This window comes from Dromiciops gliroides, chromosome 3, assembly GCF_019393635.1.
Source record: "Dromiciops gliroides isolate mDroGli1 chromosome 3, mDroGli1.pri, whole genome shotgun sequence".
In the NCBI taxonomy this organism is placed as follows: domain Eukaryota; kingdom Metazoa; phylum Chordata; class Mammalia; order Microbiotheria; family Microbiotheriidae; genus Dromiciops; species Dromiciops gliroides.
Window position 1 is genome coordinate 642,638,043 of NC_057863.1, and position 18,333 is coordinate 642,656,375.

Below are 18,333 nucleotides of genomic sequence, written 5' to 3' on the forward strand. Positions count from 1 at the left end.
TTAACCCCAATTGCCTAAACAAACAAACAAACAAACAAACAAAAAAGACAAAAAACAAATGCTAACTGATGAACTGTTTTGGAGTTATTTTAATTTTTAAGTTGGGGGTATTTTAGGAAACCAGACCTTTGAGAAATATGGCAGATATTGCTGCCCTGTTAATGTCATTCACAAAGACTATTTCGCCTCACATTCACATGATTCATGTGAAAATGTAGCCAGTGGCTAGAAGGCACAACTCATCTGTATTATGAACCTATGCCCATGGGCTAACAGCCACAGCAGTAGATTACTTCCAAGTGGAAATTTGTCCAACAGGCACCAACACCAATTTGACCTTCTTTGTGCATACACTATATTATATAATCACAGGCTGCATCCCTGTCAGCCAGAAAAAATTCACAAGGATTGATCTCACTTCTGTTGACATTGATTTGAACTTTTTCCATGAAAAAGAAAGTGGATGTGTTTATGTGAGAATTGAACTATTCAATAATGTTGACCACCATTTTGTGCCTGGCTCCCTTTTTGACCTTCCTCTGGATTGGGAAGGCCCTGCAATTTGAAAATCTATGTTTTGTGGGGGAAAAGAGGGCGTGGGAGTGTTGGGGAGAGGTTATAAATCCCTTCTGAGACTGACGTCATGTGCTTGAACCATCTAATTTTTTAAAATACAGTTCTGAGTTGAAATTTTCTTATCTCCCAATGCCTAACATTGTGGTTTCACAAGGAGGCAAAAATAGTGTCTCTCCTTCCCCGCCCCCCACTCCCTTCTCCAGGGGAGATTGAGAATCTTTTAGGAGCTTGGAGCCAGAGGCTAACCACTCTGCTCTTCTCAGAGAGGAGCTACTGTGATAGAATTATAAGTCTCTGCTCCCTTAAATGTTATTAGTCTAAGGGATGCAATTTTGAGGGTCAAGCTAACCTCTTGATTACTATTTATTAATGGGTGAAAGGGGAGCCCAAGCTTTATATTCAATGCTTGACCCCCTTCCTACTAAACACCAGGTCCACAATGAACACACACATTACAAATAGCAAAGGCATCTATTTATCCAAGTTGATAATAAAATAGAAATCAGAGAAAGTATAAATATGAGAACATGTCAGATGATAAAGATTGAAGAAGCTCTCCCATTGGGAACAAGGTAACTCACCTTAACCAATAGAGAATCTCAGACCTCACCCAAGAGGAAAAATTTCTTGAAGCCTCTAGTATAGAAAACTATGGATCAGGACTGCCAGATCCTAGTGGCTTCTTCCCTGAGTCTTTCTCTCCCTTCAACAACTTGAAGAAAGGTTAGAAGGACCCATCTTCTTTCTCAGAGATGGGAGCCAGAACCCAAAGAGACTGAAGACTGGATCTCTCTTCTCTCTTGGTCTCAGCAACTCCACCCTCTCCACACACATACACGTAAGTGCAGCGCATTAATTTTCACCAATGAGGAGAGGGTTTCATGCCAATTTACATTCATAAAATAGAATAATCTTCAAGCCTCTCACATTACTCTCATCCATGCAAATGACCAACCACAATTCTAGAGGACTGATGATGAAGTAGGTTACCTACCTCCCAACAGAGATGATGGACTCAAGATGCACAGAGATATAGTATCTATTTTTTTTTTTTTTGGTGAGGCAATTGGGGTTAAGTGACTTGCCCAGGGTCACACAGCTAGTAAGTATTAAGTTTCTGAGGCTGGATTTGAACTCAGGTCCTCCTGACTCCAGGGCTGGTGCTCTATCCACTGAACCATCTAGCTGCCCCTTTAGTATCTATTTTTCAGATTTGTTTTGCTTGACGATGCACATTGGTTACAAGAGTTTTATTCTTCTCTCTTTCTAAGTTTGGAGAGAGGTAGTAAGGAGTAAAAATTAAATTTTTTTTTTAAAGATTCTGTCTTATATCCTTCCCCCAATCTGCCCTTTCCTCCTCCCCTTCTCCCCTCCCCCCTTTTCTCCCTCCCCTCTCTCAGGGCAAAAATACCTACTTGAGTATGTCCTTCTTTGAGCCAATTCTGATATTAAGGTTCACTCACTCCCCAACTTCTTCCCCCTCTTCTACTCTCCTCCATAAGCTTTTTTCTTGTTTCCTTCATGTGAACTACCTCTCCCCACACCATCTCTCCCCTTCTCCCTCCCCCAGTTTATTCCTCCTACACTGTCTTATTTAGCTCAGATAACCCTAAGCAGGATTGAATCCTGACAGTGTTTGACTAAGGCCCTGAGACTCGATAGATGATAGATAGATAGATAGATAGATAGATAGATAGATAGATAGATAGATAGATAGATAGATAGATAGATAGATAGATAGAGATATATACACACACATACATATATATGTACATGTATATGTGTCTATACATAAATAAAATGTATATCTAATTGTATATAAACATAAATATATAAAAATGTATGTATGTATATGTATCATTCCAGTTATTGTCCCTCCCAGTTTTTGCAACACCTCAAATACAAATCATGAAGCCTGTTAACCAGACCGACTGTGAATACTCACTTTATATAGTCAGCCAGTATTTGTCGTTCTTATTGTCTAGTCATTTAAGTCATGTCTGACTCTTCGTGACCCTTTTGGGGGGTGTTTTCTCGGCAGAGATACTGGAGTAGTTTGCCATTTCCTTCTCCATCTCATTTTACAGATGAGGAAAATGAGGCAAATAAGGTTTAAGTGACTTGCCCAGGGTCACACAGCTAGGAAGTGTCTGAGGCCAGATTTGAACTTGGATATTCCTGACTCTAGGTCTGGCGCTTTATCCGCTGTACTTCCTAGCTACCCCCAGCCAGTATTAGCATTCATTAAATAGAAACAACTTTAAAGAACGGAGATGAGCTTTGACTTTTGGAGGGTAATGAACATTGGCAGTACATGAGAAGCGACACAACAGGAGAGAGAAGAAAAGATCCAGTCATTGGCATTGAGGATTGGCTGCCTCTCTCTTCCCACTCTTATTCTTGAGGTTTCAGATTTTCCAATGACCACACAAGTCACTGGAAGCCAACAGGTGGTGCCACTGGGTTGATATCTGTGGACTTCCATAGGGGTTGCTGCTGTAGCCAGTAACTCACTGAGACTATTGAATAACAGCAGCACTAAAGACCTGATCTCGCCATGGTGATCTGGATCTGGAAAAGATCACCATGTGGCTCCACTGTTCTTTGATTATTTTCCGCTAATATAACCCATTATCCATAGCTGGAGGCTTGGACACATAGCTGTCCCTTTATTCTTTTACCATCATCCGTGAGTGTGTATAGTTTGGAAGTTCCCCCAGTGACACTTGAAGACTTAAGGGCAAACAGGAGAATGTTTGGGGATATGACTCTAGGTTGATGGTTCCATACATTATTGGAGTTGTTGTTCAGTCATTTCAGTCGTGTCCTACGCTTCATGATGCCTTTGGGGGTGAGGGATGGGGGATCATAACCAGAGACAGTCCAGCTATGGAGTTGGTATTCTGTACATGTAATTTAAAAAATATATATGTTCAACAAGATCTCATTTCATCCCCTAGATCAGCGGTTCTCAAAATATGGCTAGCAGATTGCTCAAGATCATTGAAGACCCTTTGGGAGGGTGGGGGGAGAAGAGGGCAAGGGGGTCAAAACTATTTTTATAATAATATTAAGATGTTGTTTGCCTATTCAAAAATCTGTCCCTTTTCCAACTATATATCTGGATGAAGCCAAATTTTCTTCATATACTTCAATCAAAATGAAATATCACAACAGACTGAATGTAGCTGACTTAGGAATACAGCTGTCTTCTATTAAGCCAGACATTAATGAGATTTTATATATATACATATATATATGTATGTATGTAAAACAATGCCACCCTTCTCCCTAGATTTTTTGAAAAATATAATTATTTTTCATTAAAAATGTTATTTTTGTTAACATGTAATGGGTTTGGCTGTGTCACTTAACCCCAATTGCCTCACCAAAACCAAAACAAAACAAAACATGTAATGGGTTTATTACTGCACTTCTCTAGACTTTATCATATATGACACTAAGTACTTTCCCATCCACCTATTTTTCAGCTTCCTTTTGTGTGTTATCTCTCCCATTAAATTATGAGCTCCTTGAGGGCAGGGACTGTCTTTTGCCTATCTGTGTATCCCCAGCACTTAGCAAAGTGGCTAGTACATAGTAGGTCCTGAATAAATGTTTGTCGACTGATTTGTTTTTAAATTAATACATATTTTAAACATTTATCAATATAAATTCATAATATGGTAAACGTAGATAGATCTGAACAAAATCAACAAAGTTCTTTGGGATGCACAATAATTTTTAATATTGTAAAAGGGTTCCAAAACCAAGAGTTTGAAAATTGCTGTCCTAGATAATTCTGAGCCTCCAAAACAGAGCTTAAGGTTGTAGACCCCATTCCGGTGGTGAAGAGCAGTAGGTATTTTCAGGTCTAGGGCCCTCTGGTGCCCTGTGAAGAGTACCAATGCCTTTAAAAAGCTGATCTCACCCATGTGCCTGATGGTTCCTGGAGGCCACTAGGAGAGCAGCTCAAATTCTCAACTCCCTAGCTGGATAATTAATATGAGACAGACTGCCTTTCTGTAGAGGGAGGAAAGTAGTGCATGAACTTTTCCGAACAGCTTACAGTGGCCCAACAACTGTCACACAGTTGTTCCACATTGACACAAATGAAACAGTTCTTAATGTTCCAATGGAATGACATTCCACTATGATTTCATCAAAGACAAAAAAAAAAAGTTGGGGTGGTTGCACAAGCCAGATAATCAGTGGACAGCTTCTCTGCTCAAGAGAATGGAAAGGTCCCCCAAGACTTTGGTCCCCAAGAGTGGACTCCCTTGTAGCAGATTTGCAGGATCTTGGCACGAATCACACAGGGATAAACGGACAGACAAAAGTTGGTTACACCAAAGCTTCTTAAACTGCGGGTTGCAATATGGGGTTGTATAACTGAATGTGGTGGTTGCAAAAATTAGGCAACGATAAAAGGTTATGTATGCCTAGTTTATGCACCTATTTACCCGGGGTCGCGGGAAAATTTCTAGGGTGAAAAGGGGTCACAAAAGCAAAAAGTTTAAGAAGTCCTGGGTTACACTACTGTCCAGCTGACATGTGAGTAGAAAGGAAACTCCTGGAGAGCAAGGCCTGCCTCCATTTTGTCTCTGTCTCCCCAGTGTCTAACACAGTGCCTGGTACACAGTAGTTGTTTAATACATGAGCATGGAATTTAATTGAATCCAGCGAAAGGAGGTAGGAAGGAGGCAGGTAGAGAGCGAAATTGCCCCCTCGCGGCCTCCCTACACATTGCGGTAGGAGGGAGCCTCCACTTTCACGTGGCCACGAGCTACTTCCGGACCCATTCACTGCGTCTCCTAGGAGACACGGATTCCCTTTTCTTGTGATGATTGATGAGCGCATGTGTGGAAAGAGCATCTATTGAAAACTACACTTTCCACAAGGAAACCGCGGCCTACAGACGCCCTGGTGATGTCATGACGCCCTACGTATCCCTCCCCGCCCTTTTCCCCCCCACCGTCTCGACCCCGGAAATGTTGCGGTTGTGGCCTGGGATTCTTCATAGAACTACTTTTCCCAGGATTCCACCGACCCCTCCGAGGTGACGTAAGTCGGACTACCCGGGAGGAGGAGATAAGAAAGAAGGTACTGGGTAAACCTAGACTGCGCAGGCGAGAAAAGACCCGCCTCCGGAGCGCTTGCGTGCGTACGCACGTACGTACTGCGTGCGTGCTGGATTGCGCGTATGCGTGCGTACAACCGGACCCCACCGCACGCCAATCCCCAGGCCGTGGAGTCTAAGGCCCGGTGGCGCGTGGGAGCCGCGTGTCCGCTGGCGGCCGCCGTACGCGCCTGTCCCGCCGCTGCTTCCGCTTCCTCCACCGAGCGATCCGCGTGCCATGAAGCCTGGTGAGTTCCGAGTCTGGCCGGAGAGGGCTTGGGGTGAGCGAGCCCGGAGTCGGGTCCCGGCCTGGGCTTGTCCCTTCCCTTTCCTCCTGCTCGGTTTATCTGTATGTAGCAGGAGGGCCGCGGGGAAGGGGGTGCTGCTGACCCTGGTCATTCTAGCCGAGGCCGCTCGCTCGCCTCTCCGCAGCGCCGACTGTGCCGTCTCGTTTTCCCATCCTCACCGCCACCCCGGGGGGTCGGCTCTGTTATCGATCCCGTTTTACAGGCGAGGAAACTGAGGCAGGCTGCCGTGAAGCGAGTTGCCCAGGGTCACACAGCCAGGAAGGGTTTGGGGAGGATTTGAACTCGGGCCCCGCTGTGCCAGCTGGGCTTAGGGCTTTGGAGGTCTTTGGCTCATACAATCCCCGAGGACGGGATTTGGGGTGGGCTGCCTAGTTGGAGACTCCCCTTAAGGCTGAAGGCGGAGCTGGTCTCTGACTTGGCCGTTACGGGGTGCATCTCACCCCCAGTTTGCCCCCCAGGACTGGCTTTGGGGCTGAGAGCTTGAGACAGAGACCCGGGCCTTCCCTGGCACCCTCCCTATTGAGCCAAGCTCTGTTGGCTGTCATGCCGGGTATGGGAGCTGGGGCGGGGGGAGGGGGGGGCAGTGTTGAGCCCCGGTGGAGCAGCCTCTCCAGCCTTCCCCAGCCCCCCAGGCACGGAGACCCCCGCCCCGGTTTCCTTTCCAGTGCCGGTTGCTCTCTAGGCTTCCTGCGTGGTACGGTGTTGTGGGCTTTTCTTTCTCATCTCCCGGATGCACTGACAGCACTTGTGCAGGGGAGAAAGGGGTCCTCTATGTGTAGGACTTCCCCCACTCCCCACCCTCACCGTTCCCATGGACATGAACTCCCAGGTTCTTGTTCTTTCCTTATCTGGAGTCCAGGTGGAGGCAGAATCGTCCCCAGAATTCTGGCCTCTGTCCGACTCACTTTTTTTTTTAAACTTTGTCTGCAGGATTCAGCCCCCGAGGAGGGGGTCGGGGAGGGTTTGGAGGGCGTGGAAGAGGTGGTGACCGTGGCGGCCGAGGAGGCTTTGGGGGCCGAGGAGGTTTTGGGGGACGTGGTGGTCGTGGCGGCTTTGGAGATCGAGGGGGCCGAGGAGGTGGACGAGGTGAGTCTGGGCCAGCGGGAGGTTTCTGGGCTCACTGGGCTGGCCTGGGGTTGGGGAGGGGGGAGGGGACAGTTCCTTGGGTATTTACAGAGGGCTTTGTACAGTCAACAAGAAGCTGAGCTTCGGGTCCCTCATGTGTTGCATCTTGCAGGAGGGTTCCATTCGCCTGGTGGCAGGGGCAGAGGAACCCCCCGGGGCCGAGGCCGGGGTGGTAGAGGAGGTTTCCAAGGAGGAAAGAAGGTCACTGTTGAACCTCATCGACATGAGGGTGAGTGACATGTCCAGTGCCATTCCCTTTGGCAAAGAAAACAGCAGCAAAATAGCCATTGTGCAGCTCTGCCTTTCCTGTTAACAGCTTTTGTCATATGAGGAATGGGGGGCAGGGGTGGCTCAGCGCTAGCTCATGGATCACACTGACCCTTTCTTTTTCAGGAGTTTTTATTTGTCGAGGAAAGGAAGATGCTCTGGTCACAAAGAACATGGTGCCCGGGGAGTCTGTGTATGGTGAGAAAAGAATTACTGTGGAGGTGAGGACCAGAGCTAGTGCAGACAAGGGCTGTGGGGACAGATGACTTTCGACCCAAGTATAAACCAACCATCAAGAGAATCAATTAGAGATAATCCCTGGGGGAAGACAATATGGAGGGGCATTGAGAAAAGACTTCTTGTATGTAGAAAATGGGATTTCAGGTGGTGTTTGAGAGAAGCCAGAGCAGGTGGGAGGCAGTTGAAGAGGGAAGAACATTCCAGGCCTGGGGGAACATGTGGCCAGTGAAAATGCCCACAGTTGGGAGATGGGATGTCTTACTGCCAATGTCGATGAGTCCCAAATTCTGCTGGGTGACTCACTTTCCTCCACCCTTTCAGGATGGCGAGATGAAGTTGGAATACCGTGCTTGGAATCCCTTCCGATCAAAGCTGGCTGCTGCCATCCTGGGTGGCGTGGATCAGATCCACATCCGACCTGGGGCCAAAGTGCTCTACTTGGGAGCAGCATCAGGCACAACCGTCTCACATGTCTCTGACATCGTGGGCCCTGTGAGTCTGGGGAACCCTTCTCCACTTTGGGGAATAGAAGAGTAGGGAGGGCCTGCTCCCAGCTCCCAGCTGCCTAAATAAAAAATCCAAAGAGCTGGTTGTGAGCCTACATAAGTGAGATTCTTCAACTGCCCTTGAACTCTAAACAGCAGTTTGGGGACAGGAAGTGTGGTGCAGAAGGGGATCCCTGGTGGTTGTAGCTTGGCACTGCCACTCCCCAAGTCAGATCTGGTCAGCTGTGGAGCAGGTCATCTGGGTCTCAGGATGATGGACTTGGCGGTGGGTTCTTGGTCATATGACCAGTGGGGGCAGTGAGTTCTCTGCTACTCAGGAAGGTCTGGTCTACGCGGTCGAGTTTTCTCATCGATCTGGCCGAGACCTCATCAATGTGGCCAAGAAGAGGACAAATATCATTCCTGTCATTGAGGATGCACGACATCCCCACAAATACCGAATGCTCATTGGTAAGGGTCTTTCTCTGCCTCCATGGATAGGCTGTAGTACAGTGTATCCTGAACTATATAGGCCAAGGAATTTGAGAGCGAGGGGCAGGAATGATCTGCCCTGTGGCTATAGAAGGAAGCCAAGTTGGCACCAGAAGGTCTTGAGTTCAGATCCCACCTCAGACACTTACTAGCTTTGTTGTCCTGAGCAAGTCACTTAATCTCCTGGGGCCTTGATTTCATCATCTATAAAATGGAGTTAATACGAGTCCCTTCTTCCTAGGTTTGTTGTGAGGATGAAAAAAAAATATATTTGTCAAGCATTTTGCAAACCTTAAAGTGCTATGTAAATGCTATTTGCTAGAAGGGAGTGGGACTTGGCAGCAACCTGTCTGGCCTTTATCCTGTGGACCCTGGGGAATGAAGGAAAGTTTCAACCAACAAAGGGAATGAATGATATGTTCAGAGCCATCACTTGAGATTGGAGGGGGGGGGAGGGGGGCTGGTGTGAGGGGGAGCCTGGGGCTCTCCGGCCAAACATGTCTGGCTCCCCCTTTCCTCCAGGGATGGTAGATGTGATTTTTGCTGACGTGGCCCAGCCTGACCAGTCCCGAATCGTGGCCCTCAATGCCCACAACTTCCTGCGCAATGGTGGACACTTTGTGATCTCCATTAAGGTAAAGTGCCCTGGCTAAATTCAGGAGTGGAGGGGGATGGCCCCTTGAGGCTTGGCTCCTCTTCATGATCACCAACTCTCCCAGGCCAACTGTATAGACTCCACAGCCTCTCCCGAAGCTGTTTTTGCCTCCGAAGTTAAGAAAATGCAGCAGGAAAACATGAAGCCACAGGAACAGCTCACCTTGGAGCCCTATGAGCGAGATCATGCAGTAGTGGTAGGCGTGTACAGGTGAGCCCTGGAGGGACCCTGGGCACAGCAGGGGCATGAGGGGTATCATTGGGGTGTGGGGGTGTCCATGAGCCTGGCAGGGGATTCCCATGGGCCAGTGAGTGGGGCATCACTTGGGAGGGGTCCCTGAGCACAGCAGGGGGAGTCTGGCTTCCTGTTGGGGGGTCTCTGGGTGCTGCCTGGACTCTGAGGTCTCCTTTCTCCCCACAGGCCACCACCGAAGCAAAAGGAAGTAGCTGCCAAGTAGCTGTCTGCCTCTGCTGTCCCCACCCCGACCCCCCTCTTTTTTCTACTCTAGCTGTTTTGTGTCAGATCTTTGTATTTTCTATTAAAAGGTGTGACCCCATGTGACTCTGGATTCTCAAAGGGTTAAAGGTGGGGAGGGTGGAAGGAAGAAGGCTTCGCGCCTGCGCTCTGGGTCGAGCCATTTATGCTCGCCCTGTGGTTACCCAGAGAGGTCGGGCGTCGACCTCTGCGACGCATGCTTCGTCTTATTGCCCTCTGTACGCAGGCGCGTCTTAAGCCACCGCCCCTGGGCGGGACCCAAGTTGGAAGTCGCGCATGTCTCTTCCAAAGCTAGCGCAGGCGCACGGAGGAGTAGCCCGGTGCCTGAGTCACGTGTCGAGGGAGGATGGGAGGGGGCAGGGGGCGGAGTCCAGGCCGGGGGGGCCGGTTTGTTGTGGTCGCCATTTTGCTGGTTGCATTACTGGGTAATTGGGGACCCCGGGCCGCTGCCGATCTGACTGGAGCTGCCCGCCAGCGCTGCCGCCGCCACTGCCAGCGTTCCCGCGCGGGGATGAGCCCGGGGCGCTGAGCCGCCGTCGCCTGCCCCGCGCATTCCGCTCCGCCCCTCCCCCTACGGCCCGGCACCCCCGCCCACAGGTAACGGCCGCGCGCGCGCCCGCCCGCCGGGGTTGGGGGAGGGGAGGGGGCGCGTGCCCGTCCGCGCCAGCCCGTCCGTCCTCCGGCGCGCCGCCCTCCACCCCCGCGCCGAACGTTAGCCCCGGGGAGGGGGGAGTGCGGGACGCCCGTTACGGCCGCCCTTCCCTGGGCGGCGGGGTGGGGCGGAGCGGGGGCGCGCGCTGTCCCGGGGCCGGGCAGTGTGGGGGAGGGGCGCCGGGCCGGACCAGGTGCCTGGGGGGGAGGGGAGGGGAGGGGGCGGGGCCGCTATTTATAGCCGGGTTCCTGGAAGGGGCCGGCCCCGGGGGAGCGCGGCGCGGGCCGGGGCGGAGCCGGGCAGCCGGGCCGGGGGCGGAGCTGCGGCCTCTTCGGCCCCCCCCCCTCCCCGTTCCCCTCGCTCTCCCGCTCTTTGTTTGGGCAAGAGCCGGCGCGGGCCCCCACCCGCCGCATCGCGGTCGCTTGGCAACAGCGGCCCGGCTCTCCTCCATTGGCCGGCGCGCCGAGCCCCTCGGGCCAATGGCAGGCCTGTTGCCATGGCAGGGGTCATGTTGCAGCCGCCTCGTGCGCGCCGCGGGGAGCGGGAGCCCGAGCCCGGGAGGCGGGAGGCTGGGCGGGGCGGGAGCCGGAGCGGGCGCCCCTCGAGCTCAGCACCTCCTCCCCCCTCCCCCGCCGGGGGGGCTAGGGGAGGGGGGGCCCGGGCCGGGCCGGGCCGGGCTGGTGGGGTGCTATGGGCGTCGGAGGAGAGGCTTCTCTGGCCCCCGGTGCGACCCCAGGGTTCATTAACAGACAGGCCGGGCTGGAAGTTGGGGGGAGGCTGGTCCTAGGCCCAGCCCAGCAGCTGTAGGGTTAACCCCATCCTCCCTCCCATCCCCCTCCTCCTCCTCCTCCTCTCCCCCCTTCCACCTGCTCAGCTCCCCCCTCCAGGCAACCTCGGCTGACCCCCCTCCCCCCTCCCAGCGGCTGCTGCTGTCACCCAGCGCACAGGACAGGGCAGGGCAGGGGCTGGGGCTGGGGGTGCCTCCCGGGCCTAGCGTGCCTGGCCTCCCCTCCCTCGGCAGGCAGCCCTCAGACGGGTCACCCTTCCATCTCCGTCACCCCTCGGGGCTCCCACCCTCCCTGCCCAAGATGCTGACTGCCCGACTGCCAGACTGGGGACCCCGCCGGCCACCTGCCCGTGGCTCCCGACAGCCCCCCAGCGTGGGTATGAGAGAGGGAGGGGCTGAGAGTGGAGGCCTAGCAGCTCCCCTTCTCACTGGGGTGCAACCGCAGGGGGAATCCCTAAGTGTCAGATGAGACCCCCCCAAATGCCCAAATGCGGGTAGGCTCTGGGGAGATGGGGCGCCTGTCCTTTGTGCTTCCCCCTCCCCCATGGAGAGGGGATATCAGCTGGTGAGGAGTGGGTTGGAGATTGGGAGCGGTCCAGCCACCCTCTGTTGTTGGGGGGGAGGGGGAGAGGGAGATGAGCTGTCCCAGGACCCTTCCTTGTTACTGCCCTTTCTTACCTCTGTGCCTCACTTGCTGCCTCTGCTCCTGTTTGCCTGTCTGCTCTGTCTCACTGATACTCCTCTGGCCTAAGCTCCTCCCTTCCTGGGGTACCCTGTCCCCCACATCCCATCTCCTCTACTCCCTCCCTCCAGGTCCCGGCGGTGGTGGTGGCAGCAGCTGTGGTGCAGGATGCGAGAAGTCGCCCCCCAGCCGGGCTCCTGCTACGGGCCTTGCTTCCCTTCGGCCCTCTGAGCCGGCCATGGCCGCCCCTCCCAGCCATGGTCCTTTCTCCGGCTTTCCAGCCCCCCAGGAGCATACACAGGTATTGACTGACTGAGCTCCTGCTGAAAGGTTGGGACCAAGGTCCTGGGGGGGGCGGGGTGCTCAGGGTAGAACACCAGGGCCAAGGGTCTGGTGTTGGACTGTCTGAGAACCGAGAGATCTAGAAACCACAGTGGAGAGTTGAAGGATCTGGGTCAGAAAAGGGAGAGCCCTAGTTTAGGATGTGAGGGTCACAGACTGAGAGCTGACAGGAGCCTTCGAGGTCATCTCGCTGAGGCCCAGAGAGAGGCTAAGCCATCTGTCCAGGGTCATGCTGGGAGAAAGTGGCTGAGCTGGGATTTGGGCCCAGGTCCTCAGGATCCCTTTCCACATGTGGTACCACAGTCCCTGCCCCAACTTCAGTCATCGGACAGTGAGGGTCTGTGGGGAAATGGTTCAAGGTTACCAGGCCAAGTGTGGCAGGGAGTTGGAAAGAGCCAGGCTGGTAGTCGGCTGACTCTTCGAACTGTTGGCTGGCTGAGTGATCTTGAGAAAGTCATTGAGAGAGCCTCGATTTGCCTTTTTGTAGTAATGGGGGCTTGGGGGGGGGGGGCGTCCTACCTCCAGCACAGGCTGGTCCTGCTGAAAAAAGGTTGACTCGTGAGCCGTCAAGCACAATGGACACAAGAACTGTGAGTGTGGGAGGGGTGAGAAGGTTGAAGGGCCAGGCCCCTTGTGTGTCCTTCCCCCTCCCAGGTGGTGCCAGATGTCAGGCTTCTCCAGCGACGGCTCCCGCTGGCCTTTCGGGATGCCACCTCCGCCCCACTCCGAAAGCTCTCTGTGGACCTTATCAAGACCTACAAGCACATTAATGAGGTGGGTTGGGCCCTGGGCAGGAGCAGGGACAGGGAGTGAGTGGGGAGGGGGTGTCTCCCAACGTCTCTCCTTACTGTCCTCTACACTCTCCCCTTCCCAGGTGTACTATGCCAAGAAGAAGCGTCGGGCCCAGCAGGGGCCCCCAGAAGATGCGAGCACAAAAAAAGAAAGGAAGGTTCTGAACCACGGCTATGATGATGACAACCACGACTATATAGTGCGAAGCGGGGAACGGTGGCTAGAGCGCTATGAGATCGACTCACTCATCGGGAAGGGCTCCTTCGGGCAGGTGGGGACAGGAATGAGACATCTGGGGGAGGGGGAGGCAAGCAAGAGGGAGCCAACTTGCCTCTCCTGCCCCCCACCTGCTTGGGCCTACATGGACCCAAGTTCTCTGCTGCCCCCAAATCGTACCCATAGAACACCTAGTTTAGAACATTGCCCAACTCCCCCCCCCCCCCCATCCATCCCCATTGATCCTGGGCCTCTTGTCGCTCCCAGGTGGTGAAGGCCTATGACCACCAGGCCCAGGAGCTGGTGGCCATCAAGATCATTAAGAACAAGAAGGCGTTTCTGAACCAGGCACAGATCGAGCTACGGCTGCTTGAGCTGATGAACCAGCACGATACAGAGATGAAGTACTACATCGGTAAGGCCTGGGAGCAAGGCCGGCAGGCCTGGGGGGTGGGCTGGGGGTGGAGCTGGAGGCCTCCCTCCTAGCCTGGCCCTGCTCCCTTTCCTCCAGTGCATTTGAAACGACACTTCATGTTCCGGAACCACCTGTGCCTGGTCTTCGAGCTTCTCTCCTACAATTTGTATGACCTGCTGCGCAACACCCACTTCCGGGGCGTCTCGCTGAACCTGACCCGGAAGCTGGCGCAGCAGCTCTGTACGGCCCTGCTCTTCCTGGCCACCCCCGAGCTCAGCATCATTCACTGCGACCTCAAGCCTGAGAACATCCTCCTGTGCAACCCCAAGCGCAGCGCCATCAAGATCGTTGACTTCGGCAGCTCCTGTCAGCTGGGCCAGCGGGTACGCAGGGGCCTGATGGCGGGGGACCAGGTGGCTGTAAGATGCGAAACAGGCCCTGACCACACCTCCTTTGTCTCCAGATCTACCAGTACATCCAGAGTCGCTTCTACCGCTCACCTGAGGTACTCCTGGGCACACCCTATGATCTGGCCATCGACATGTGGTCCTTGGGCTGTATCCTTGTGGAGATGCACACGGGAGAGCCCCTCTTCAGTGGTTCTAATGAGGTGAGGCTCAGGCCATGGGGCTTTGAGGAGGGGATGCCAAGTGTGGGTGTGTGTGGGGGGGTTCAGGCTGACTGGTCTGTGTCCACTCTTTGGCCCAGGTGGACCAGATGAACAGGATTGTGGAAGTGCTGGGGCTGCCCCCAGCTCCCATGCTGGAGCAGGCACCCAAAGCTAGGAAGTACTTTGACCGGCTGCCTGGAGGGGGCTGGACCCTCCGGAGGAGCAAAGACCTCAGGAAGGTGAGTGAGCCCCAGGCCCTTCTCCCATGTGGTTTCTCTCTGCAGTCACTTCCCCAGTACCCATCTCCCTCCATCTCTCTGCCCCTCCCTGACTCCTCTACTCCTCCCTTCTAGGAGTACCAGGGCCCCGGCACGCGACGACTGCAGGAGGTGCTGGGTGTGCAGACGGGCGGCCCTGGGGGCCGTCGGGCAGGCGAGCCAGGCCATAGCACAGCCGACTACCTCCGCTTCCAGGACCTGGTGCTGCGCATGCTAGAGTATGAGCCGGCCGCCCGCATCAGCCCCCTGGGTGCCCTGCAGCATGGTTTCTTCCGTCGAACCGCCGATGAGGCGACCAACACAGGGCCCTCCGGGAGCAGCACCTCCACCTCACCTTCTCCAGCCCCTGACGCCTCCCACTCGTCCAGCGCGGCCAGCTCTGTCTCCAGCTCTGGTGCGGGCGACTTCCCGAAATGTGTCTGGGAGGGAGGACTTGGCCCCGGGGCCTGGCACAGAGGCCCCTGGCTGCTGGCCTCTGCACCTCAACTTTTGCTCTTCGCTGGGGTCCAGCGAAATGCTTTTTTTCACGACCCTTCCATTTCTAAGCCCTGTGAATCTGGCCTCTGACCCTGACCCTAAGGTTCCTCTCCACTCCCCTGGGCTCTTGGAGGGTCACGGGAGGAGATGTTTGGCCAACTTATTCTTTGTCCTGCCTTAGGGGGCTCAAGTGGATCATCCAATGACAACCGGAGCTACCGCTACAGCAACCGGTACTGTGGGGGCCCGGGGCCTCCAGTGACGGACTGCGAGATGCACAGCCCCCAGGTATGGGCATCGGGCATCCGGCTGGTTCCAGGATGGAAGGGGAGGGAGCTCCTTCAGCACCCCCGAGGCTGGCAGCTGCGTGGAGCTAGCTGATTGTATAGCCTGTGCCTTTCTTCCCTGCAGGTCCCACCTTCCCAGCCGCTTCGCCCTTGGGCAGGGGGTGATGTGGCCCACAAGCCTCCACCAGGCCCGGCCCCAGCCTCCTCTTCCTCCTCCTTCCATGGGGCCGGTGGCCGGCCTCCGGCCCAGGCTGGCTCTTCTTCATCCTCCTCACCACCTCCCCCTGAGCTGATGGACGTGAGCCTTGGAGGTGGCTCCCTGCTGCCTCCACCTGCCCCACAGGACTGTGCCCCTCTTCGCCCTGCCCCCCCTCTCCAGCACCCGGCCACTTCGGCCTTCCGGACTCGGACCACAGGGGGGGGCGGCCCCAGGGGCGGGGGCCGGCCGCCGATCCCCCCACCTGAGGACCCAGCCCTGGGCCCCCGCCTGGGCCTCTGTGGTGTCCCCCAGAGTACGGCCGCCAGCTCGTGATCCCCTGCCCCCCTGGGGCCCCCCGAAGCCATACCCCTTCTCCCCTGGGGCCCCTGGGCTCATGCCTTCCCTCCCCCAGCCCTCCTCCCCTCTCAACTGGAATTGCTGCTACCCAGTGGGGGAAGGGGGGGCACCTGCACTGACCTGACTGGGGGCTGGGGCCGAGAAGAGGAGGGGGTATGACCCCTGCCCCCCGTCCCCCCATGGACTGGCTCCTCGGCCCTGCTGGCCCCTTTGTTTTCTATTTATTGTACCAAAGACTGGCAGCCCTGGGGTGGCTCCCCTGCTCTCCACCCTGGGGCTGGGGGGGGTGGGGTGGGGAGGCATCCGCAGGAGTCTGGGGCGCCCTGTGCTGTACCCAAGTAAAGAGCTTTCTCACACGCCCGACAGCTCCTTTGCAGGGTCCCTCGTCCACTCCCTCTCCACAGAAGATACTGAAACCCCCAAGAGGGAAGAGTTGGGAAGGATGGGGGAGAAGAGGCGGGTCATCGCTGCCCTTGGAGACTTGCGGGGGAAGGGGCTTCCAGGGAGCATAGGGAGAGGATGACTGACCTTGGCACACAGCCTCCCATCATACCCCCGGAGGTGCCTCCTCTGCCCTTGGTGCCCGGCCCACCTTCACCGGCCTATGGGAGTTGGGGGGGAGGGGCCTCATCTCAGGTAAGTCCCGGGGCTTTCCCTAGGTCGGTCGCCCCTCCTAGGGATGGTTTCCATAGTGATTACAGGGGGGCTTAGGGACTTCCCATCATCTAATCCCACTCCTCCCTGTCCAGAGGAGCTGCTCCGCAGGAATTCCTGGACCAGAGTGGGCAGGGGCTGGACTGGCAGCCCTATTCAAAGGCCCTTGCGCTGCTACCTTTCGTGGCAGCCCCTCAAGCCCCTCGTCCTCGCGAGGGGGTGGGGTGGGTGCTGCAAAGGCTCCATTTTACAGGGAAGGGAACAAACTCGGGAGAAGGGAAAGCGATTTTTCTGAGCCGCCCAGTGAGGGTGGGGGCGGGCCTTGGCCGCGCTCCAGCCAATCAGGGTCCCTGCCCGGGTGAGAGCAGGGTGTTCCTGGCGTCCTCTTGGAATCTTCGAAGGACACAGGCCGCCAATCAGTGTCTCACTTTCTCTCAGAGGTCCAATCGCCCGGCCAGGTGGGAAAGGGAGGGTGGGGAAAAGCTGGGCTAGAGGGATTGGCTGCTGCAGGTTGTGCGCGTGAGAGGGAGCAGCTTCAAAGTAACCGTGGATTGGCTGGAACAGGCGGGATACGTGGACGGGGCGGGTTCTCGCCCCGGCTGCCAGCCCCTCCCTGCGCCCGGGCCTTCCCGGCTATCCCGCGCATGCCCAGAAGGGCCTGGAAATCCCGAGGAGACCCTTGGGGTGGAACCTCCTCGTCCCGCCCCGATCGGGAGACCCGGGCCCACGCGGCCGGGGCGTCCTGAGCGTGAACCCTTCCCCCCGCCTTGCGGTGCTTCAGCTTCTCCATCTGTAAAAGGGCAACCACAGCGGCCGCCTCCCAGGACCTGTGAGAATCCAATCTTCGTAGCGTCTTGGAGCCTCCGTTGTCACGTTCTCCTGGGACTCCTCCACGCCCACACTTTGGGGCGTCCTAGTTCAAACCCCTTCCCTGCGCCTCAGTTTCCCCATTCGTCCCACGAAGGTCATCCTTCCCGCCCTGGGGGGGCACCTAGGGTGGGTGGAGGGCGCCCGGTCACGCGGGCAAGGCCTTCCCTGGGCGCCCCCCACCCAAGTCGGGATCCCCTTGCACACCTGCCCTCCCACGGCCTCTTCCAACGCAGCAATGCCCCGTGCTCGTGTGCCAGTATTAAAGGACTGTATTAAGACCCACGGCCCCATGTCCACCGGCACACCAACCGAGAAGGGGCTGCGGGCGCGTCTCCACTGCCCGCCACCATCCTTTCATAACTGTCCAGTGGGCGTCGCCCAGTATGAAAGGTAACAATGTTGACAGGCCGGGGCTTGGGGGGAGGGACACTTCAAAAGCCTCCCCACCCATATCGCGGCCGTATCCAAAAACATCTTTCCCAGCCCTGGAGTCCCGAGAGAGGGGCCGCGAGCTTCAGCGCCGACACCCCGGCGTCACGGGGCCATTGGGACCATCGCCACGCTGAGGGGTGTCTACACTTGGGACTCTCCCCACCCCACCCCTGGAATCCCTTCGGGATCAGGAAATCTGTTTTGTTTGGGGGCAGTTCTCTCCTCTGTGCGCTCCTCCTCTTAACCTTCCTCCCCAAGCCTCCACAACAAATCCTCGCTTGGTTCGATTTCGAATTGGGTTGTTTTCTCCAATAAATTCTGTGTTCGGCCCTCCATTATCCATTTAATTTAAGACTGAGGTTCAGGAGCAACTAGGTGGCGCAGTGGATAGAGCACCGACCCTGGAGTCAGGAGGACCTGAGTTCAAATTCTGCCTCAGACACTTAACACTTACTAGCTGTGTGACCCTGGGCAAGTCACTTAACCCCAATTGCCTCACTAAAAAAAAAAAAAGACAGGTT

General features: G+C 55.4%; 2 protein-coding genes across 3 annotated transcripts; both read left to right on the plus strand.

Annotated features, from left to right (window-relative positions):
• The first annotated feature begins 5,776 nt into the window (after positions 1 to 5,776).
• FBL (fibrillarin) lies at positions 5,777 to 9,823 on the plus strand. Its single transcript, XM_043991044.1, has 9 exons — positions 5,777 to 5,943; positions 6,934 to 7,089; positions 7,241 to 7,357; positions 7,522 to 7,616; positions 7,957 to 8,127; positions 8,459 to 8,591; positions 9,135 to 9,247; positions 9,332 to 9,477; positions 9,688 to 9,823. Exons 1-9 carry the CDS (start codon positions 5,934 to 5,936, stop codon positions 9,722 to 9,724), a joined length of 978 nt encoding a protein of 325 aa, XP_043846979.1. The 5' UTR covers positions 5,777 to 5,933; the 3' UTR covers positions 9,725 to 9,823.
• Positions 9,824 to 10,161: 338 nt separating this feature from the next.
• On the plus strand, positions 10,162 to 16,201 carry DYRK1B (dual specificity tyrosine phosphorylation regulated kinase 1B). Of its 2 annotated transcripts, none has more exons than XM_043998727.1 (11): positions 10,162 to 10,359; positions 12,015 to 12,184; positions 12,880 to 12,999; positions 13,100 to 13,288; positions 13,501 to 13,648; positions 13,745 to 14,031; positions 14,112 to 14,258; positions 14,357 to 14,497; positions 14,612 to 14,930; positions 15,195 to 15,301; positions 15,425 to 16,201. In XM_043998727.1, the coding sequence occupies exons 2-11, from the start codon at positions 12,122 to 12,124 to the stop codon at positions 15,830 to 15,832; spliced, it is 1,929 nt and encodes a 642-aa protein (XP_043854662.1). In that variant the 5' UTR covers positions 10,162 to 10,359; positions 12,015 to 12,121; the 3' UTR covers positions 15,833 to 16,201. The 2 variants fall into 2 exon arrangements, with proteins under 2 accessions (XP_043854662.1, XP_043854661.1); XM_043998726.1 differs by lacking the exon at positions 10,162 to 10,359 and adding an exon at positions 11,422 to 11,578.
• The last annotated feature ends 2,132 nt before the right edge of the window (positions 16,202 to 18,333 follow it).

Bases quoted from the DNA above. Each gene is read 5' to 3' on its own strand.
- DYRK1B (XM_043998726.1), top strand. From the start codon at position 11,503: ATGCTGACTGCCCGACTGCCAGACTGGGGACCCCGCCGGCCACCTGCC. The intron at 11,579-12,014 runs GTATGAGAGAGG...CCCTCCCTCCAG, and splicing joins CCGACAGCCCCCCAGCGTGG to GTCCCGGCGGTGGTGGTGGC. The intron at 14,259-14,356 runs GTGAGGCTCAGG...TCTTTGGCCCAG, and splicing joins TCTTCAGTGGTTCTAATGAG to GTGGACCAGATGAACAGGAT.
- FBL (XM_043991044.1), top strand. The intron at 9,248-9,331 runs GTAAAGTGCCCT...CAACTCTCCCAG, and splicing joins ACTTTGTGATCTCCATTAAG to GCCAACTGTATAGACTCCAC. The intron at 9,478-9,687 runs GTGAGCCCTGGA...TTCTCCCCACAG, and splicing joins GTAGTGGTAGGCGTGTACAG to GCCACCACCGAAGCAAAAGG.